Source organism: Pseudomicrostroma glucosiphilum (genome assembly GCF_003144135.1).
Source record: "Pseudomicrostroma glucosiphilum strain MCA 4718 unplaced genomic scaffold BCV69scaffold_1, whole genome shotgun sequence".
Taxonomy (NCBI): Eukaryota; Fungi; Basidiomycota; class Exobasidiomycetes; order Microstromatales; family Microstromataceae; genus Microstroma; species Microstroma glucosiphilum.
The window spans coordinates 702,858-719,081 of NW_020289913.1; the positions used below are offsets into that span (position 1 = coordinate 702,858).

General features: G+C 55.9%; 1 protein-coding gene across 1 annotated transcript; it reads right to left on the bottom strand.

Annotated features, from left to right (window-relative positions):
* Positions 1-47: 47 nt before the first annotated feature.
* On the bottom strand, positions 48-16,213 carry BCV69DRAFT_264993 (midasin). The gene is made up of 2 exons (XM_025490768.1): positions 15,768-16,213; positions 48-15,673 (listed from the first exon to the last, which is right to left on the bottom strand). Exons 1-2 carry the CDS (start codon positions 16,148-16,150, stop codon positions 127-129), a joined length of 15,930 nt encoding a protein of 5,309 aa, XP_025350902.1. The 5' UTR covers positions 16,151-16,213; the 3' UTR covers positions 48-126.
* Between the last annotated feature and the right edge of the window lie 11 nt (positions 16,214-16,224).

The following is a 16,224-nucleotide window of genomic DNA, read 5'->3' on the forward strand; positions in this document are numbered from 1 at the left end:
GGCGAGGCAATGGTGCTCAAGGCCATACACACACATACAAGGTACAAAGCAATGGTAACAATTGATGCTAATTCTACGTTTCGTCTTGACAGTCTACGGCCTCCCCTCGCTCTTTACTACATCTTCTCACTCCGCCTCCCTGATCTTCTCCGCCCACTGTCGGAGAGTAGTGGACAAGACCTCTGGCAATGCCTCTGCCTCTCGCAGCACAACGTAGTAGCTAAAGGGGAAGCTGTCCAAGTAACGATCCATCTTGAGCTCCATGCGACCCGTGGCAGGGTCGGTCTCGTACCTCACCGACGACATGGACAGGATCGAGTTGGCCGCCGCACCCTGCTTTGCCTTGCTGCTTTGACCGCCTCCACCGCTGCCACTTGCCAGAGAGTCGACAATGACAAAGACGATCATCACACGCTGCTCGTTAGCGCGACGCAAGAGGGATCGCAGTCGCTCATGATCCTGGCAGACCCCATCTGAGATGATGATTTCCAACTGCCAGAGTTCCGCTGCAGATGACCCACTAGAGCTGCCTCTAGTGTTTCGGGCCTCTTGAAGAGAGTTGAGGGTGTGCTCCACCAGCCGCACCATGTTCGTGCCTTTCTGCTCGAACGAAAGCTGATTGAGGATCTGACCACCGCTTTCGTCTCCAAAGGTGCCTTTACCAAAGGGATGCAAGGTCTGCACCTTCTCTCCGAATCGGCAGATGCTGATATCGCCCACCTCCAGGCGACCGAGAGCACCGCTGACGAGTGCTAGAGTCTGGTAGGCCAAATGCACACTTCGGTTTTCGGCCATGCTTCGACTGTCATCGAGGGCTAGCAGAACTTGGTACTCCCGCTTGGACGGCTTCGTACGTCTCAGCCAGATCTTGTCCTTGGCGAAATCGGAAGCGATGAAGGGCACAATCTTGCGCATGTTGAGTCGCTTTCCGGTGCGGAAGTCACCGTTCAGTCTTGCGGCCAAGGTAGGTGTCAGGATCAGTCTGAGCTGTTCGCAGAGAGCAAAGGCCAAATCGGAGGTCATCGTCGAGTACGATCGCCAGAGTTCGGCAGCCTTCTCGGCTCGCTCGTCCGCTTCGAGAGAGCGGAACGCAGCCAACTCTTCTTCAACATCGTGGTCTGCTAGCTGACGGGCTTCATCTGAGACGGGATCAATGAGCTCCTCTTCGTACTCGCCATCAACATGATCGAGCATCCCCTCCTCGTTGCTTGCCTCTTGGCGCTGTTCATCCACACCAGCCTGTCGTCGAGCGTCTTGCTCCGCTTGCTTCTCGATGTCAGAGGGCAGCAGAGCTTTGCTGGACTGCTCTTGCTTCTGCCTCTGCTCAGTGGACGACTGCTGACGACGAGCTTCCTCCTGATCAAAGTCAGGAAGAGGGGCTTGCTCGAGGCGGGAAACATCATCTTGCATATCATGGTCTCCATCGGCATCGTCGCCAGTAGGCCGCAGGTCAGACGCTTGGGTGTCGTCTTCAATGCGACTCTCTGCGAGTCTCTGCGTTGCCTCCTCTTCATCAGCAGCTCCAAGAGCTTGCATCTCTGCATCTTCGTCATCGGCAATGTGCTCAACTTCACCTTCTTCAGGCATTCCCTCGCCGTCTGCCTTTTTCTCCTCGGTGGGCCTCGTCTCGTCGGCGTCCCTATCCGGCTTCGCTTCGGCGATCGAGTCCAGATTGCGACGGAATTGCTTCAACGCATCGCCCAGACTCCTGACCGGATTGGCTTCCTTTTCAGCGTCATCTTGCTGCTGCTCACTGGCCTCCCCTTCCTCCGTCGCCTTTTGTCCAGCAGCAGAGGTGGAGGGCTTGTCCTTGGGTGCAGTTGCGTCATCGTCTTGTTCGACAGCCTCATTGTCAGCTTCGGCTTGGCCTTCGGGTGCATCAGGACGAGAGTCGTTGGCTGCCTGGCGTCCTTGCCGCCCACGAGCACCTTGTGATTGGTTAGCACTAGCCGAGATATCGCCAGCAGCTTGCGTATCGGTGGCCATGTCGTCGTCCGGCAGAGGATCGGCGCCTTCGTCGAGTTGTCCGTCGGTATCGGCGTGATCGAGCCCATCGGCACCCTCTTGTCTTTCAGTGCCATCGTCGCCATCCTCGTCGTCCTCTTCCATGGCCTCCTCTCCCTCATTTTTGGCTACCTCTGCTTCGGATGGTTCAGCATCTTGTCCTCCTTTTGGCTCCGCTTCGGACTTTTCGAACTCTTCTTGGGCATCGAAGGGTAATTCTTGGCCCTCCTCTTGCTCCCCCTTGTCGTCTTCGCCGGGTTCGGCCTCGTCATCGAGATCGATGTCTCCAAGATCGTCCTCCACGTCAGAGGCATTCGCTCCGCCTTCATCGTCCGACATCTTCAACTCATCGTCAATGTCCAGATTGTCTCCCTCGTTGATGTTGTCGTCCATCTTTCGACCTGCGCCTTGCTGCTCTTGACCGGCATCCTCTTCCGCTTCTATCTCACCGTCACCTTCCTCTTGCTTTTCTCCCTCTTCGTTGCCTTCCACTTCTTGGGAGTCTTCTTGATTGGCTTCATCTTGAGGTGCCTGATCCTCTTCGCCTTGCTTCTTCTGCTTGTCGTTGGCGCTCTCACCTCGAGACTTGTCGTCCTCCTTGCCACCCTCTTGCTTAGGCGCAGAGTCGGCATTCTCCTCATCCGGACCATCGAGATCCTTTGACGTCTCATCCTTTGACTCGCCTTTCTGGTCTTCTTTGTCTTTCTCTCCGCTCCAGATCTTCTCATCGACCGCATTGGGGTCGAGCGGATCAACGTCACCAACGTGATCGTCGGGTTCTTCTTGCTGACCGTCTTGCTCTTCCTCTCCGTCATCCTGGTCGTCGCCGTTTGCACTGACTTCTTCAAGGTCGCCCCCAAAGTCGTCTTCAGCTTCCCGAGCACCCTTTTCGCGTTGAGTTTCGTCGCCTGCGTCGCCATTCTCCTCATCTTCATTCTTCTGAAGCTCTTCGATCGTCTCATTTTCATCCATCTGATCGGTGATATCCTGAGCACCAGTACCATCTCCGAGACCGGTACCGCCTTCGAGCTCTTTGCCCTCGCCGGCTGCATCTGCCTCCTTGGAGTCATCTTGCTCGGGAGGTTTGCAGAAGCCTTTATTGCAGAGTGAAGTGACGGTGTTGGTCATGATGTGGTTGAGCTTCGAGAAACTCCGTAGCCATCGCGAAGAAGAGTCGATATGAGCAGACACAACTTGAGCGTACACTGCCACGAACGGAGCAATACGAGCCAACTCGACGAGTGGCTCATTGCCGGACAGCGACGCGGAAACCTGCTCCATAACCTCGGGGAGGCGCAATGTGCGCTCGGCTGTCCTCAAGCTTCGAAGATCAGATACGATCGCTTTGTCTGCCAGATCTTCGGCATCCTTGTCGCTGGAGAGTGAAGCAGGGAGCTTTCGAACCTCTTGAGCAATGAGGAGAATGGAAGTGATGACAGAGTCTGTGCTATTGACTCGCTCAGAACCAGTGCCTCCATTCATTTGCTTGATTGATGCGCTCAGTGCTTCTGATGTCTCCATGCTGACCTTCCGCAACCAGCCGTACGTAGGGACGCAAAGAGCTGCGAGGGCCGGGATGGCATGCTCACCAGCTGCCAGTCTGTCGGCCAGGCGAGGTAACAAGGCAGCAGCCACAGAGACCACCGCCTCCTCCTCTGTAGTCCAGAAGGCTGCATGACAGCTGTGTAGATCTTCGACCAGCTCTGACACTCGCTTTGCAAGTCTTGCTGCCTCTACGCGCTCCTGCGACAGCTCTTGACGGAAAGCTTCGATGCCTCTGCTGCTCAGTGAGGAAACGGCCGCGTGCTTGACAGCTTCAACGTCAATTTCTAACAATGTAGCTACCACGCGGTGCAGCGTCCACGTCAGCCCTTCGACCGCCTGCAGAGTGCCGTTCGGGCATCTCTTTACTTCCATGTCATTACCGTGAAGCTCGGTGACCTTGAGCAGTCTAGCTGCGAGCGCGTTCAAGCGCGTTTTCGAGGCCAGCAAGCCCGCTAGCCTCTCTCGCTCCTGGAAGACGATGCTCATGGCGTGCTCACAGTAGGACGCGCCCCTCTGAAGCTCCGACATGGGCAGGTCGCCCTGAGCAGCCTGGAGAGAATCTCGCATCCTTGGTAATCCAGTCAAGAGTCGGTAGAAGTATACGTTGACATCGCTTGCGCCTTCATCATCCGCGTGAGGGTCAAGGACCTTCTGACCGTAGACGAACGACGCATCCTGATTGCGCGAGACAATGTCGGGGCTCACAAAGGGCGAGAGACCAATGCGTTTCATCTCTCGCAGCAAATCTGTCCAGGCTTTGCGCTTACGGTTTGTCAAGTTCTTAATCACCTTGAGATTGTCTTCTTTTGCCAAAGCAGGCGTTGCTTGGGCAAGAGCTCGAGACTGTTCGATGATCGCAGTCGCCAGCTCTTGCAGGCCGTCAACATGCACGGCGCACAAAGCTTCCGACAAGTCCTTGCCCGCAATCTGGTGCAGAGTCTCAAATGTGCGCCCCAGATTCTGCAGGTGCTGGGGGCGTTGAACGCCATCTGCGCTCATGCGGTAGCCCTCGTGAGATGCAAAGACCGCACGCGCTTTGTCGCTGTCTACGAGAGGTAGAGGAATGCGGCGGTGACTGACCTGATTGCTAGAGGGCTGCGAGACGTCCACTCTGCTCTCGGAGAAACCTGCCAAGATTGGGTCGACTGGTTGACGGAGAATGGTACGGAAATTACGAACGCACTTGTGAAGCTTCCTGTGTGTCTTTTGGGCACTTACTCGCAGGGAGAGAATGTTGATGTCCTTCCAGCGTGTGAGTTGGATGAAGTCTCGAATCTCCTTTTCGATCTTGGCTCTTTGCTTGCTGTAGAGCTCATTGATGCTGCCCTTGAATTGTGAGTAGAAAGCGCTTACATTCTGTAGAACCCTTGAGACTTTGTCGAGTCCGTGGGTTTCAGAGGCGGGAGCATGCTGCGTCAGCAACTCCAAGTAGCTGCCAAAGGAGGAGACCAAGTCCAATCGAGCCTCATATTGTCCAAAGTCACTGGAGCGGATGAACTGGTCCAGAAGACCGACGAGAGAGCTCAGGTGCTCGTTGCCTTTCTGCTCGGATTCTGCCATAGCAGCTTGCATACCTCGCACAGCAACCTCAAAGAGGCGGAACCACCACTCGCTAACAGAAGCAGTGTGCTGCTCTGCTTGAGTGTCCAGCAGCTTTGCCCAGCTATGGAGCTCAAGAAGACGCCAGTCTGAAATCTGTTTGCGAATCTTTTCACGGTGCTTCTCGAGTGAGTTGCTAGAGTTGGCGTAGCCCTCCCAATCATCTGTATGTGTAAACAGCTGCTCGAGTGCGGCGAGGATCTTGGCGACTGGGCTCGCAGAGTCGAGACGCAAGATGGCGTCACAGCGATCGCGGATGTGCTGCGGGATCATCTGATCCGGCCACTCTTTGACCAGCTCGTCAAGTCTGTCCCTCATTCCGAGCACAATCTCCGTGCCCTTACTTGTCTCTGCGACATTCGCATCGAGGTAAAAGTTGGGGACGCTGGCGTCGCTGGCGTCAAGCCCCGCCTCACTATGCAACAGAGACAGCTGGAAAGCTTCGCCTGACTGGTCAAGTTTCTCCGTCAAGCTGTCGTACGAGCTGATGAGCAACGGTCGAGCGAGATCGGTTCGCATCTGGCGGAAGATTCGAGACTCTGATGTTCGACGCGTGCTCTTCTGTTGCGAGAACATGGCAAGGTGAAGTTTGTGCAGCCGCAACAAATGCTCCGGCCTCAGATAGGCATTGTGAGTCTTGCTGGCGGCGCCATTCGCGGTGCCGCTTGCAGTGCTGTCCAGGACATCCTCGGAGTAGTCTGGGAACATGCTCCTGAACTCTGCTTCTTGCACCTCGGGGTCATCCTTGTCCTCGATATCGAGATCTCGGGACTTGAACAAGGAAGCTTCAGCCTGTGCAGCTTGCCTCTCTTCCTCTTTGTCCAGTGTCCAGACGAAGAAGAGCTGATCGTAGGAGCGGCTGAGCAAGCGCAGGATGGCATTGGGAGCCTTGCCATCTGCAATGTCCTGACTCAAGCCAGCAAGCACTGTCAGGAGCATAGGCACAGCAAGCGAGGTTTGAGACGATGATCCACTGGCTCCAGCCTTTACTTTGATGGGCAATTCCATCTGTGCAAAGTGCTCGGATGAGTACGTGGATGGAAATTTGACGAGAGCGTCCAAGATGCCTTCGTTGCGTTTCTTTGCAGGAGGTGCTCGAGCTTGCAGTGAGCTAACAAGCAGGGAACGGAAGCCAATCTGAAGCATGCTAGTGACAGTCGCGAGGGGAGCGCATAGGTCTGAAAGGGCTTGATACTCGGATTCCAGCCGGCTGCGGAAGCTCTGCAGCGAGGCCTGAAGACTGTGCTCGCGAGCTACGCTCTGATCATTGCATGCATTCTCCAACTGTCCAGTGAGATCCTGGAGCTTAGCTGGGTCTAGCATCTGCCTTGTGAAAGAATGCACGTCGCCAAAGAAGCGAGTCAACATGGCCAGATCAGGCTGCCGAGAGACTGCACTCTTGGACACAACAGTGCGCTGCTCGGCAAGTGAATCATCCAGACGACGGCCTAGGAATCCGATCATGGGGCTGGTGCTGTTGCCAGTCAGCAATTCCTCTGCATAGCGTGCAATGCGCACCTGCTCATCCCGAGACGAGATCTGGTCCTGTGCCATCCACTCGCGGGTTCGCAGCGAGCTGAGAGGGTCGATGGCCACGTTTGGAAGGTACAAGGCAAGGACCTCGAGCGCGATCGAGATGCAGCATTGACCAAGCCGAGTCAAGAGCTCGAAGTCTGACTCAGCGTCAAAGCGGTCTAGCGACCTCATATGAAGTCGGATACTGTCTTTCGCCTTCTGGATTGCACTTTGCGCCGCAGACGTTCGATCATCGGCTGTTGCACTTTCTGGTCCTGGTTCGAGAGCTCTGATCAGAACGGCGACAAAGTCAGCGAGCTCCTGCAAGAGACTACTGCCACGCGACTTCGAAGTAGCAGGCCTCAGGAGGGACGTCAGCCGACCCAAGCGTGCACACTGTTGGCGGTAGACTAGCAGCTCGCTCAAGGTGATACGTGATGCAGGCGACGGGAAGAGAGCATGCTTCAACAAGAATGGTCGGAATAGCTCCTCGCAGCCAGGTCCATCCTCGGCGAGGGGAGCCACCCAATCGAAGAAGCCATCCGTTGACGTGGCAACGATGTCAGACTGCATGTCTGCGCGTCCGGCTTGCCAGCCTAGCTGACGAATTGTCACAGCGGCCCGCAAAGGATATGCAGAAGCGTCAACAATCTCTTTCAAGCCCTCGGACGAGATGACGGGCAGCAGCGGGCTGGCGCGAAGCCCCCGGGTCTGCAGCTCCAGAGCAGCGAGGCACTGGACCTCCCAAGTCGTAATCTTGGCCTTTGAGATTGTCCCTCGAGGTTGCTTTCCGCCTTGAGCGACGACTTCACGCAGCCGCTTGATAATGTCTTGTGCAAGAGACGAGACGTCATCTCTCTGTGATGTGGTCCACAAATGTTCAGGCAGTTGCAATGTGGCGACAACGTCAATGGCAGTTGCGATAAGCTGCTTGTTGGAGCGCTGCGACTCGATTGCGCTCAATAGCTCGAGCAAAACTCGTGAAGATTCCTGAGCTTCGGGGAAAGCGACGGGGGGCATCGACAGCTCCCAGATCTGCTTCATTGCGAAGCCAGAAGTAAGAGCAACTCTGTGGTAGAGAGCCGTGGCCAAGTCCAGGAGCTGCGTGCCCGTGCCCTTGAGCTGTGTCAGGAAGGTGCAGATGTCACCCATGACGATCTGAATGGCGGAAAAGTCAAAGAGTGGCCGGGCCGCTACATTGAGCAGATACAAGCCACGATCAGAGATGGCCTGGTGTATTCTCATTGTCTCAGCATCGTCAATGGATCTTGCTGCTGTTTGGGCGGAAACTGCGATGGCTTGGAGGAAGGGGTAGAGCAGACGGACACTTTGATCCTCGTCAACATTGTCTTGGCCGGATCTTTGAGCAGCGTACCGGGCGGATCGTTGCAGCACACTTGCACCTTCTGCTTGCTTGAGATGCCCCGCCTCGATTGCTACACTGTGCAAGGACTTCTGAATGAGCAGCGCATCGCACAGCAGTGACAAAGCCGATCGTGTGACTTGAGCGGTCTCAAGGCCCCCGTCCCAAAGATTGGGATTGTGGCCTAGATCATTCGCTTGCTCTTGCACAAAGGCGGCTGCAACCGCATGACTGGTCCCCCATGCGCTGTGTCCTTTGCTTATGATCTGCTGTGTAGCATCGTCCTGTAGCAGTGTGGCCATGCTAGCGAAGACGGCATTCCGAGGCGAAGACGCCGCTCGAGATGCCAAATGCACTTGAAGCACCGGTAGGTAGCTTGTGAGGAAGCGCTCAACCCCTGCCTCAGAGAAGCTCTCGCTCTTCATCAGCTGGGTTGCGTGGTCCGCTCGACCCAAGTTGGTCTCCTCGAGGTCCCAGATGCTAGAGTCTGACGACAGGGACATGAGAGGACCGAAAGAATCCAAGCTTGCGAGACGCTGAGCATCACGAGAGGCAGATTCCGCACTTCCGTCGCGACTAGCGAGATATACTTCGAGACCTCTATTGCGCATCGCTCGACTGAGCTCTCCATGCTGAGGATCCAAGGCCATGAAGAGTCGGAAGTCAGGGTGGGGTCGAATAGTCTCGATCTCGCCATCGACGACGCCACGCTCGCTCAAGATCAAGGAGCCACCAGGCTCAAACAGCGAGTTCAGACGATCCAAGACAGACGCAGAACAAAGGTTGGCATCATCAAGGAGCAGCCAGGTCCCTTCCTGCATGGCCTTGAGCAGAGGACCGTCGTTCCACTCGAAGCGGCCGGCTGCACTGCTGGACTGAGCAGCCGAGGCTTCCATTTTCAGAGCTGCAGCGATATGGGCAAGGTCTTGAACGTGTTCGCTATTTGCAAGGGTGTCGATGTCAACTGCAGATTGCTTGATTGAGGATGCAAGGTCCTCTTGCGCCGCTGTCGACTGGGCCAAAAGTTGCAAACAAGTAGCGTTCGAGATTTTCGCGGCGTTCCAAGACGCCATGGTTGCCTCCGACGAAGAGCGCAAGGCTGTGAGATGGTGGGCATCGAGAGCTTCTTTTGCTTTGTCTACCAAATGTCGGAGATTCCGGTGGGGGTCCAGCTGCTCAAATGTTCCGAGGACGTCCATGGTATCCACACCACTGTTCATCCGCATCTCCTGTAGCTTCCGCCCGGTCAGCGATGCCAGCAATCGAACAAGGCTCGTCTTTCCGCAACCAGCTGGTCCGACCACTATGGACAACCACTGCAGGCGGACACAATCTGCCAGCGACTCTAGAGCTGGCAACTGCCTCTGGAGAAGTGCAAATTGCTGTTGCAACGACGAAGGGATTGTGGCTTTGCGATCGAGGAGGACATGTCCAAATTGTACGTGGTGGGGAGTAAGCATTGGCCACGGACGATGGTCGACGTCGTATTCAGTTCCAAAGACATCCGAATAGATAGCGCCTGCGGCTCGTCGGTCGGCTAGATTACGGAAACGGTGAATGTAAAGTGATGCCAGGTGTTCGGCAGGTCGGTGGGCCCAGTTGAGCCCCAAGTCCGAGTGAATCAGCGTCAACCAGCGCAGAAGATCCCGCAGATTGAATTCCCAAGGCGACCCTTGGCGACCTAGGCTGTGCTTGACCATGACTTCTTCGTGCAGACGAGCGTTGAACGCAATCATCCTTTCCAGGTCGGACATTGGAAAGCCTGGGTAGAGGTGGGAACAAATCGTCAAAATGTCCTCAGCTTGAAGCTCATCAACGTACACCTTCGTGAAACGATTGAGGAAAGACTTTGGCAAGCCTTTACGGCCTCCACCTTGTTGATGAGGATTCTGGGCAGCAAAGAGACGGAAGTTGGGATGCTTTCCAAAGGAGCGTCCGAGTTCAGGAATATAGACCGAACCTCGATGGTCCAAGCAAGAGTTTAGGCCCTCTAGCACGCTCTGAGAGGCGAGGTTCATCTCGTCTAGGAGCACCCATTCGCCGCGCTCCATCGCTCGGAGGAAGGCAGCATCCTTCCATGCAAACTCTCCTGGGCCTCCACCTTCCACAGGGAGATCTGCACCGAACAAATCGATGAGCTCCGTCTGATCAGAAAGATTGATTCGAGTCAGATAGTTGCCAGAGGCTTTGGCCAGTGCGCCGACCAGGCTTGTCTTGCCAGCTCCTGGACTGCCCTCGAGCAGGATCGACTTGGTGGGGACGTACAAGGCGCGGAGCACTTTGACTGCGTTCTTTGCCGTCGTACTGGCTCGAAAGCTGAATTCGTCTTCACCGTCGGGTAACTCGACTGGTCCTCTACTGATAGCAAATGGACCTATCGCGAATCTTTGCTGGTCGTTGCTCGGCACGAGATCGGCGTCTCCCGCTGCAGATAGTGACATTCGCTCTCCGCAGAGCTCTTGTAGCTTCTTCAAGCACCTTTCTCTGAGCTCTCGGAGGCCAAGGGTAGTCATGGCAGAGGTAGCAGTAAGAGCGCCAATACCGTCAACGAAAGTGAGCAAGGCGCCGTGCGCGTAGGCATCACTGCCATCGAGGATAGGCGCAGAGCCAGCGGCTGTAGCGTTGATGAAAGCTACCCAGGAGATGTAGTCTCGCAGTCCGATGCCAGCTCGATCACCTGCATTACTGTCTCCCCCGATCTGACGGGTGAACCACTCGGCGAAATTTAGGATCTCCGGACCCCACACGCTGAGCGATTCGTCTCGCCATTGAGTGTCGAAGATCTGCAAAATATCGCGCCTGTCTTCGACCTGTGGTACCCAGATTTCGGTGAATCGATTGCGAAGGGCAGGGCTGAGCTCTTTCTTGCCGTAATCGCCTCCAGGATTCATGGTTGCGATGATCTGAAAGCCGTCTTTGGCCCTGATCTGAATGGCATTGAGAGGCTCGCTTGAGTCTGTAGATGCACCACTGCGTTCAGCTAGAACGAGTGTACGACCCGGCTCTAGAACACTGTTCAGGCGCTCGAGCACACTGTCGTCCGCCAAGGACATTTCGTCGAGCAAGAGATGATCTCCGGCTCTCATGGCATCCACAAGAGGACCGTCGCGCCACTCGAACAGGGCACTGGCCTGGTTGATCTGCTGCAGAGCCGCCTGACCTTGCGCTTTGCGCGGATCTTCCACGGGTAAGGCAGCAAGTGCCAGGGTCAATGCCGAAGAAATTGATGCAAGGTCGACTTCCTCGCCAGGAGTGGATATATCGGCTTGTCCGAGGTCCGACAAGAGGCGCTCTGCCTCCATTCGAGCCTTGGCCAGCAGCGAGGTCCGGTTACGGATCGGTCTCTGGCCACCTAGAAGATCGGCAGTGTCGGTATTCTGATGACAATTGACGGTATGCAGCTGACGGCCCAAAGCTTGCGCGAGGACACCGCAGACGGACGTCTTGCCGGAGCCGGTCTCGCCGACCAGCAGAACTGGCTCGTCATACCTCAAGCAGGTAGCAACGAGGTACAGCAGCCGCTGCATTGCCCTTGTCCAGACGATGCCACATGCTTCGGAAGCGTCTAGCATGGCCTGCAATCGTGGCAAGCCCCCTACGCGAGAGGCAACGCTTTCTTTGCCAGCTCCTCGAACATCATAGATGGCTTCCTCGTCAATGCGGACTTTCATGACCTCCTCGATGACCTCCTTGACTACGAGCTTATCGTCAGAGCGCCTAGCTCGCTCTGCGATGAGCATATAACCGTCTTCAGCTAGTTGCTGGTAGCCCTGGGCTTCTCGTTGACCCCATCGGAACAGATCACGCAAAGTGACAAAAGCTTGGTTGCTGTCGAACACTCTGCCTGCTTGCCTCCGCTTTTGCAACTCGACGAAGACGGCGACGACCTTTCCAGCATAGCTGAGGGGGATTCTGCATCGCTCCGACAAAATCTTCTCGAGCTCGGCGCGAGGCACATCATCAAAGTGAACCTCGAGGAATCGATTGCGGAAAGCTCTACTGAGGACTTTGCGCCCTGCATAGATACCAGGAGGGTTCTGCGTCGCAAAGAGCATGAAGCGAGGGTGCGGCTTGACCACCTCTCCTGTCTCGGGGATCACGAGCTCCCTGTTGTCATCTAACAGTCGGTTGAGAGCTTCGAGAACGTCAGTTGGTGCCAAGTTGAGCTCGTCCAAGACGATCCAATCTCCTCGACGCAGCGCCTGGACTAGGAGGCCTTCATGGAAGACGAGACGTCCAGTGTCTGGATCGGAGGCGTATGAGCCAAGGTACTCTTGGACATCGGTGTGCTCGTGATTGTTGATACGGACAAATCTATGCCCAGTCCGTCGTGCAAGGTACTCTACGGCACTGGTCTTTCCTGCTGAGGTTGGACCCTGAATCAGCACAGGGCTTTTGCGAGCTAGAATGGCTCGGGCGAGACCGATGAGCTTTGCTTGCACCGAGGCGGTCAGAATGTAGTCGGTGGCAGGATCGAGAGGCTCGGGACCAGTTTGCAGCCAGAATGGGCCAATCTGGATAAAGTCATCTTCGGACATGCCACTCTTCTTTGGCCTGGCGGGCACAAAAGATGCTGCAGCATTGGCATTGCGAGCTCGTGACAAAATCTGTCGACTGAGCAAGTCGCGAACTATTGTGGCGCTTTTGTCGTCCAGCAGCATGGTGAAGGCCATGGTGAATCCCTCCCACAGCGCCCTCCTCAACCCGTAGGTCCCAGCTTGATCGGAAGCAAAGGTAAGCGCTCGTGAGAGAGTACGAATAGAGAAGTGAGGCCGCTGATTTGCGCCATCTGCCAGAAGATGCTCACTGGACAGTCGACGAATCTCCGCATAGCACTCGGCTACGTCGAGCAAAGCACTCCGATCGCCTGCGGTCAGGTGACCGATGTACTTCTCGACGATGGCAATCAGTGCCTCACGGTCGGAATCAGGACTTTGGACGTATAGCTCAGTGAATCTACTTCTAAGGCTCGCAGGGAGGTCCTTCTTGCCGACGTCGGTGGCAGGGTTCATGCAAGCGAACAGTCGAAAACTGGGGTGGCGCTTGATCGGCTCGATGTCTCCTTTCTCGAAAAGCGTAATGCTGCTAGTAGAGGACTGCAGCAGACTAGCCAGAGAGTCGAGTGTCTCTGACGCAGCCAGGTTGATCTCGTCCAAGAGGACCCATGAGCCCTCTTGAATCGCTTTGACGAGCGGACCTTCGATGAACGAGAAGACAAAGTTCCTCTTCCGCGAAGCATGTTGTACTGCAAAGTTCGATACTGAAGCACTGAAGGATTGCCAGAGACGATCCAAAGAGTCCTCGGCTGCTCTTTCGGCTTCTTCGGTCGCATTGGCGTCGGGAGAGACTGGCGTGTGGCCTCGCGCCGTCTTCCGCTTCTTGGTGGTGCGGCTCGTCGACACAGGTGGGGGCGCTGCGTCGGTCTGTTCCTTGACCTCGTCGAGCAGCTTGAGCTTCCGGGCGCGACGTTCATCGGCCATGCGAATGCTTTCCTTCCACAAGGTGGCCAGACGAGCCCACTTTCCGGTCTGCAATGCTTTGCGCTCTAGCTCGACGAAACGAGCGTTTCTCTTTGCAGAGAACGTCCTCTCAAACAAATCGAACCAGACGTTGTGGATCTCCATAGCTGGCAGCCGAGGTTCCAGAGGCTTGTAGGAGCCTAGCAGGTCAGCAGCTTCCGTCTGCTGGGAGAGATTCAAAGCCACCATTGGTTGGCCAAGCAGAGAAGCAAGGTGTTGGACCGACGTCGTCTTTCCAGTACCGGTCTCTCCCACAAGCAAGACTGGCTCTGACAGGACAATACTGGCAGCGACTCTCTCAAGGAGAACGGCCGCAGGTCTTGTGAGAGCAAAGCTTCGAGAAGATGGGACTACGGCAGAGGATGTGCTGCTGTGTGCTTTCGGCTGTCTCAGCAGTTCCACTCGGCCCATCTTCAGCTTTGCGACTGATGTTGCCGAGTCCAATGCGTCGAGGTTGCCTTTTAGAGTCAGGTCCGGGGTACGGCCTTGTAGCAGCCACCAAGCACGATCGGCAGTCAAGCCAAGTGCCATCCCAAGAGCCTCTGCGCTAGTCTTGAAGAATGCATCAATTGCTGGCGAGGTGGTGATGTGGTAGGCGCCAAGGAAGACCTCTGCTGCTTCAACGAAGAGCCGCTCCATGTGTCGCTGATCGTCGAGCAGAGACGCGTTTGTCATCGAGCTCTCCACAAGGAGGGTCTCCACTCGACGACACCACTTCATAAGATCTCTCAAAGTTGGCTGACGTCGACTGCTGGCCGGCACTTGTTGAGCTTGACTGGAGGCGGAAGAGGCTTGAAGTGCTCTCCAGGCGTTGATGAGTTTCGCCAAAAGGTGTTCACCCTGCTTGCCTTGGCAAAGTCGCGGATATAGTTCCTGGAGGATGTGGGTAATGTCCTCTTCGCCGGGGGCTGGACACGTTACCTCGGTCCAATGACTGGCGCCGATGAATGCAGGGGGAGAGAACACAACAGAGCCATCCCTGCTACGGCTGGGATTGACGGACCGTACGGCAAAGAGGGCGAAATTCGGGCCTGCCACGATCTTTCCCTTGGCTCCCAGATCCAGCTCAGCCGAAGCTCCTAGCCGCTTTGATGGCCCGAAGGCTTCTACGAGGGGCTTGATGACGCTCAGAATTTCACCGCTAGCTTTATCAATGTCTTCCAACACCAGCCACTTCCCGTCGCGTACTGCTCTCGTCAGTGCGCCCTCCACCCACTCGAAGGTCCCAGGATTGCGAGCAGATGAGGTGTAGGTACCTATCAAGGATTTGGCATCCAGAGAGGAGTGGTCGCCCAACTGCAGCGTGACAATCTGGGACTCTCCAGATTTCTTCTTCGGGTGTAGAGTAGAGCCAAGGTGATCCAGCAGAGAGGTTTTGCCCGAAGATGGAGGACCAGACAAGAGAATCGGTAGTCGCCTCACGAGGCCTTGAGCCACGCTATTCAGAGTCGGTGCGTGACTGGGGGTCAACACAAAGAAAGCGTCTCTGGGCGCTTGATGCCGGCCTGCTTCGCTTGTGTGTCCTGAGAGGAACACCAGAACACCGGCGACATCGTTGACAGATGTGATCAGATTTGTTGACTTGATCCAAGCTTCCTCAGTCTGGTGGAAGATCAACAGACCCTCGATTGCGCGAGCCATCTTCCGGACTTTATTCTGACGATCCCTCTCGGCAAGCGCCAGCACCCAAGCGTCAACTGACTCCAAAAATGTGCCATCGTCGAAGATCTTGATCTCGAACTCGCCCATACCGCTGTCTAGGTCCATCTCCACAGCAGCAGCAGCAGTCTTACTGCTCACGTGAACTGGATAGGGCGCCGAGGGCTGGCCAACGAATGCCCGCTCCAGCTCCTGACGCGACCTCTCTGGCAAGCCCTCCATCATCGCCTGAATCTTAATGGCAATCAACCGAGAAGCAGGACTCCACTGTTTCGGCCGTGTGTAGATGGAGTGCAAAACCTTGGCAGGCATCTGAACTCGAAGTTGGGCAGCCAAAGGTCGAGACGCAATGCAGAGTCGGGCCATCGACAGAAGAGCCAAGTCAGTGCCTGCTTGGGGAAGAGCTTCGAGCTCATCGCCGATGGAGTCTCCACGGGAGGCAAGGAGCGCCAGAAAGTGTGATACGATCCTGAGTAGTGCAACAGCAGAGCAGACGCCGTCAGTCATGTTACATGATGATTGCGAGCAGCTGTTGGCAATTCCACAATGGCAATAGTACTCACGGGTAAATCTCGGGAAACGGAGCTAGAAGGTTGGCGAAGGCATACAGAATGGCAAGACGGCGCTCATCTTGCCACGAATCAGCCTCTGCAACGGGGAGCAGCCTTGCTGCAAGATCAAGCAGAAGTGGTCTGAAATGAGCTGCGACAGCGATTGTGAGCTTGCGAATGATGAGGAGACTTGAAAGACATTGCAACAGCTTCTGCGGCTTCTTGTGACTAGAGCCTTGACCGCTGACCCATTGCTCGAGCACGGCGCGGGCGGTAGGGGGCACTGCAAGCGCCGCGGCTGGGTCAGCCAGCAGACGTGAGCAGCTGTCGCCCAGATCGAGGCTGAGGGCGGACGGCCGTGCCTCTATGCGCCTCTGCTGCGGCAGGGACGACATCTTGAGCTGGAAGAGGATGTGTAAAGGGTGGAATTTGGGCCCACGACGATCCTTGCAAGGTCGTCTGGCTGCGT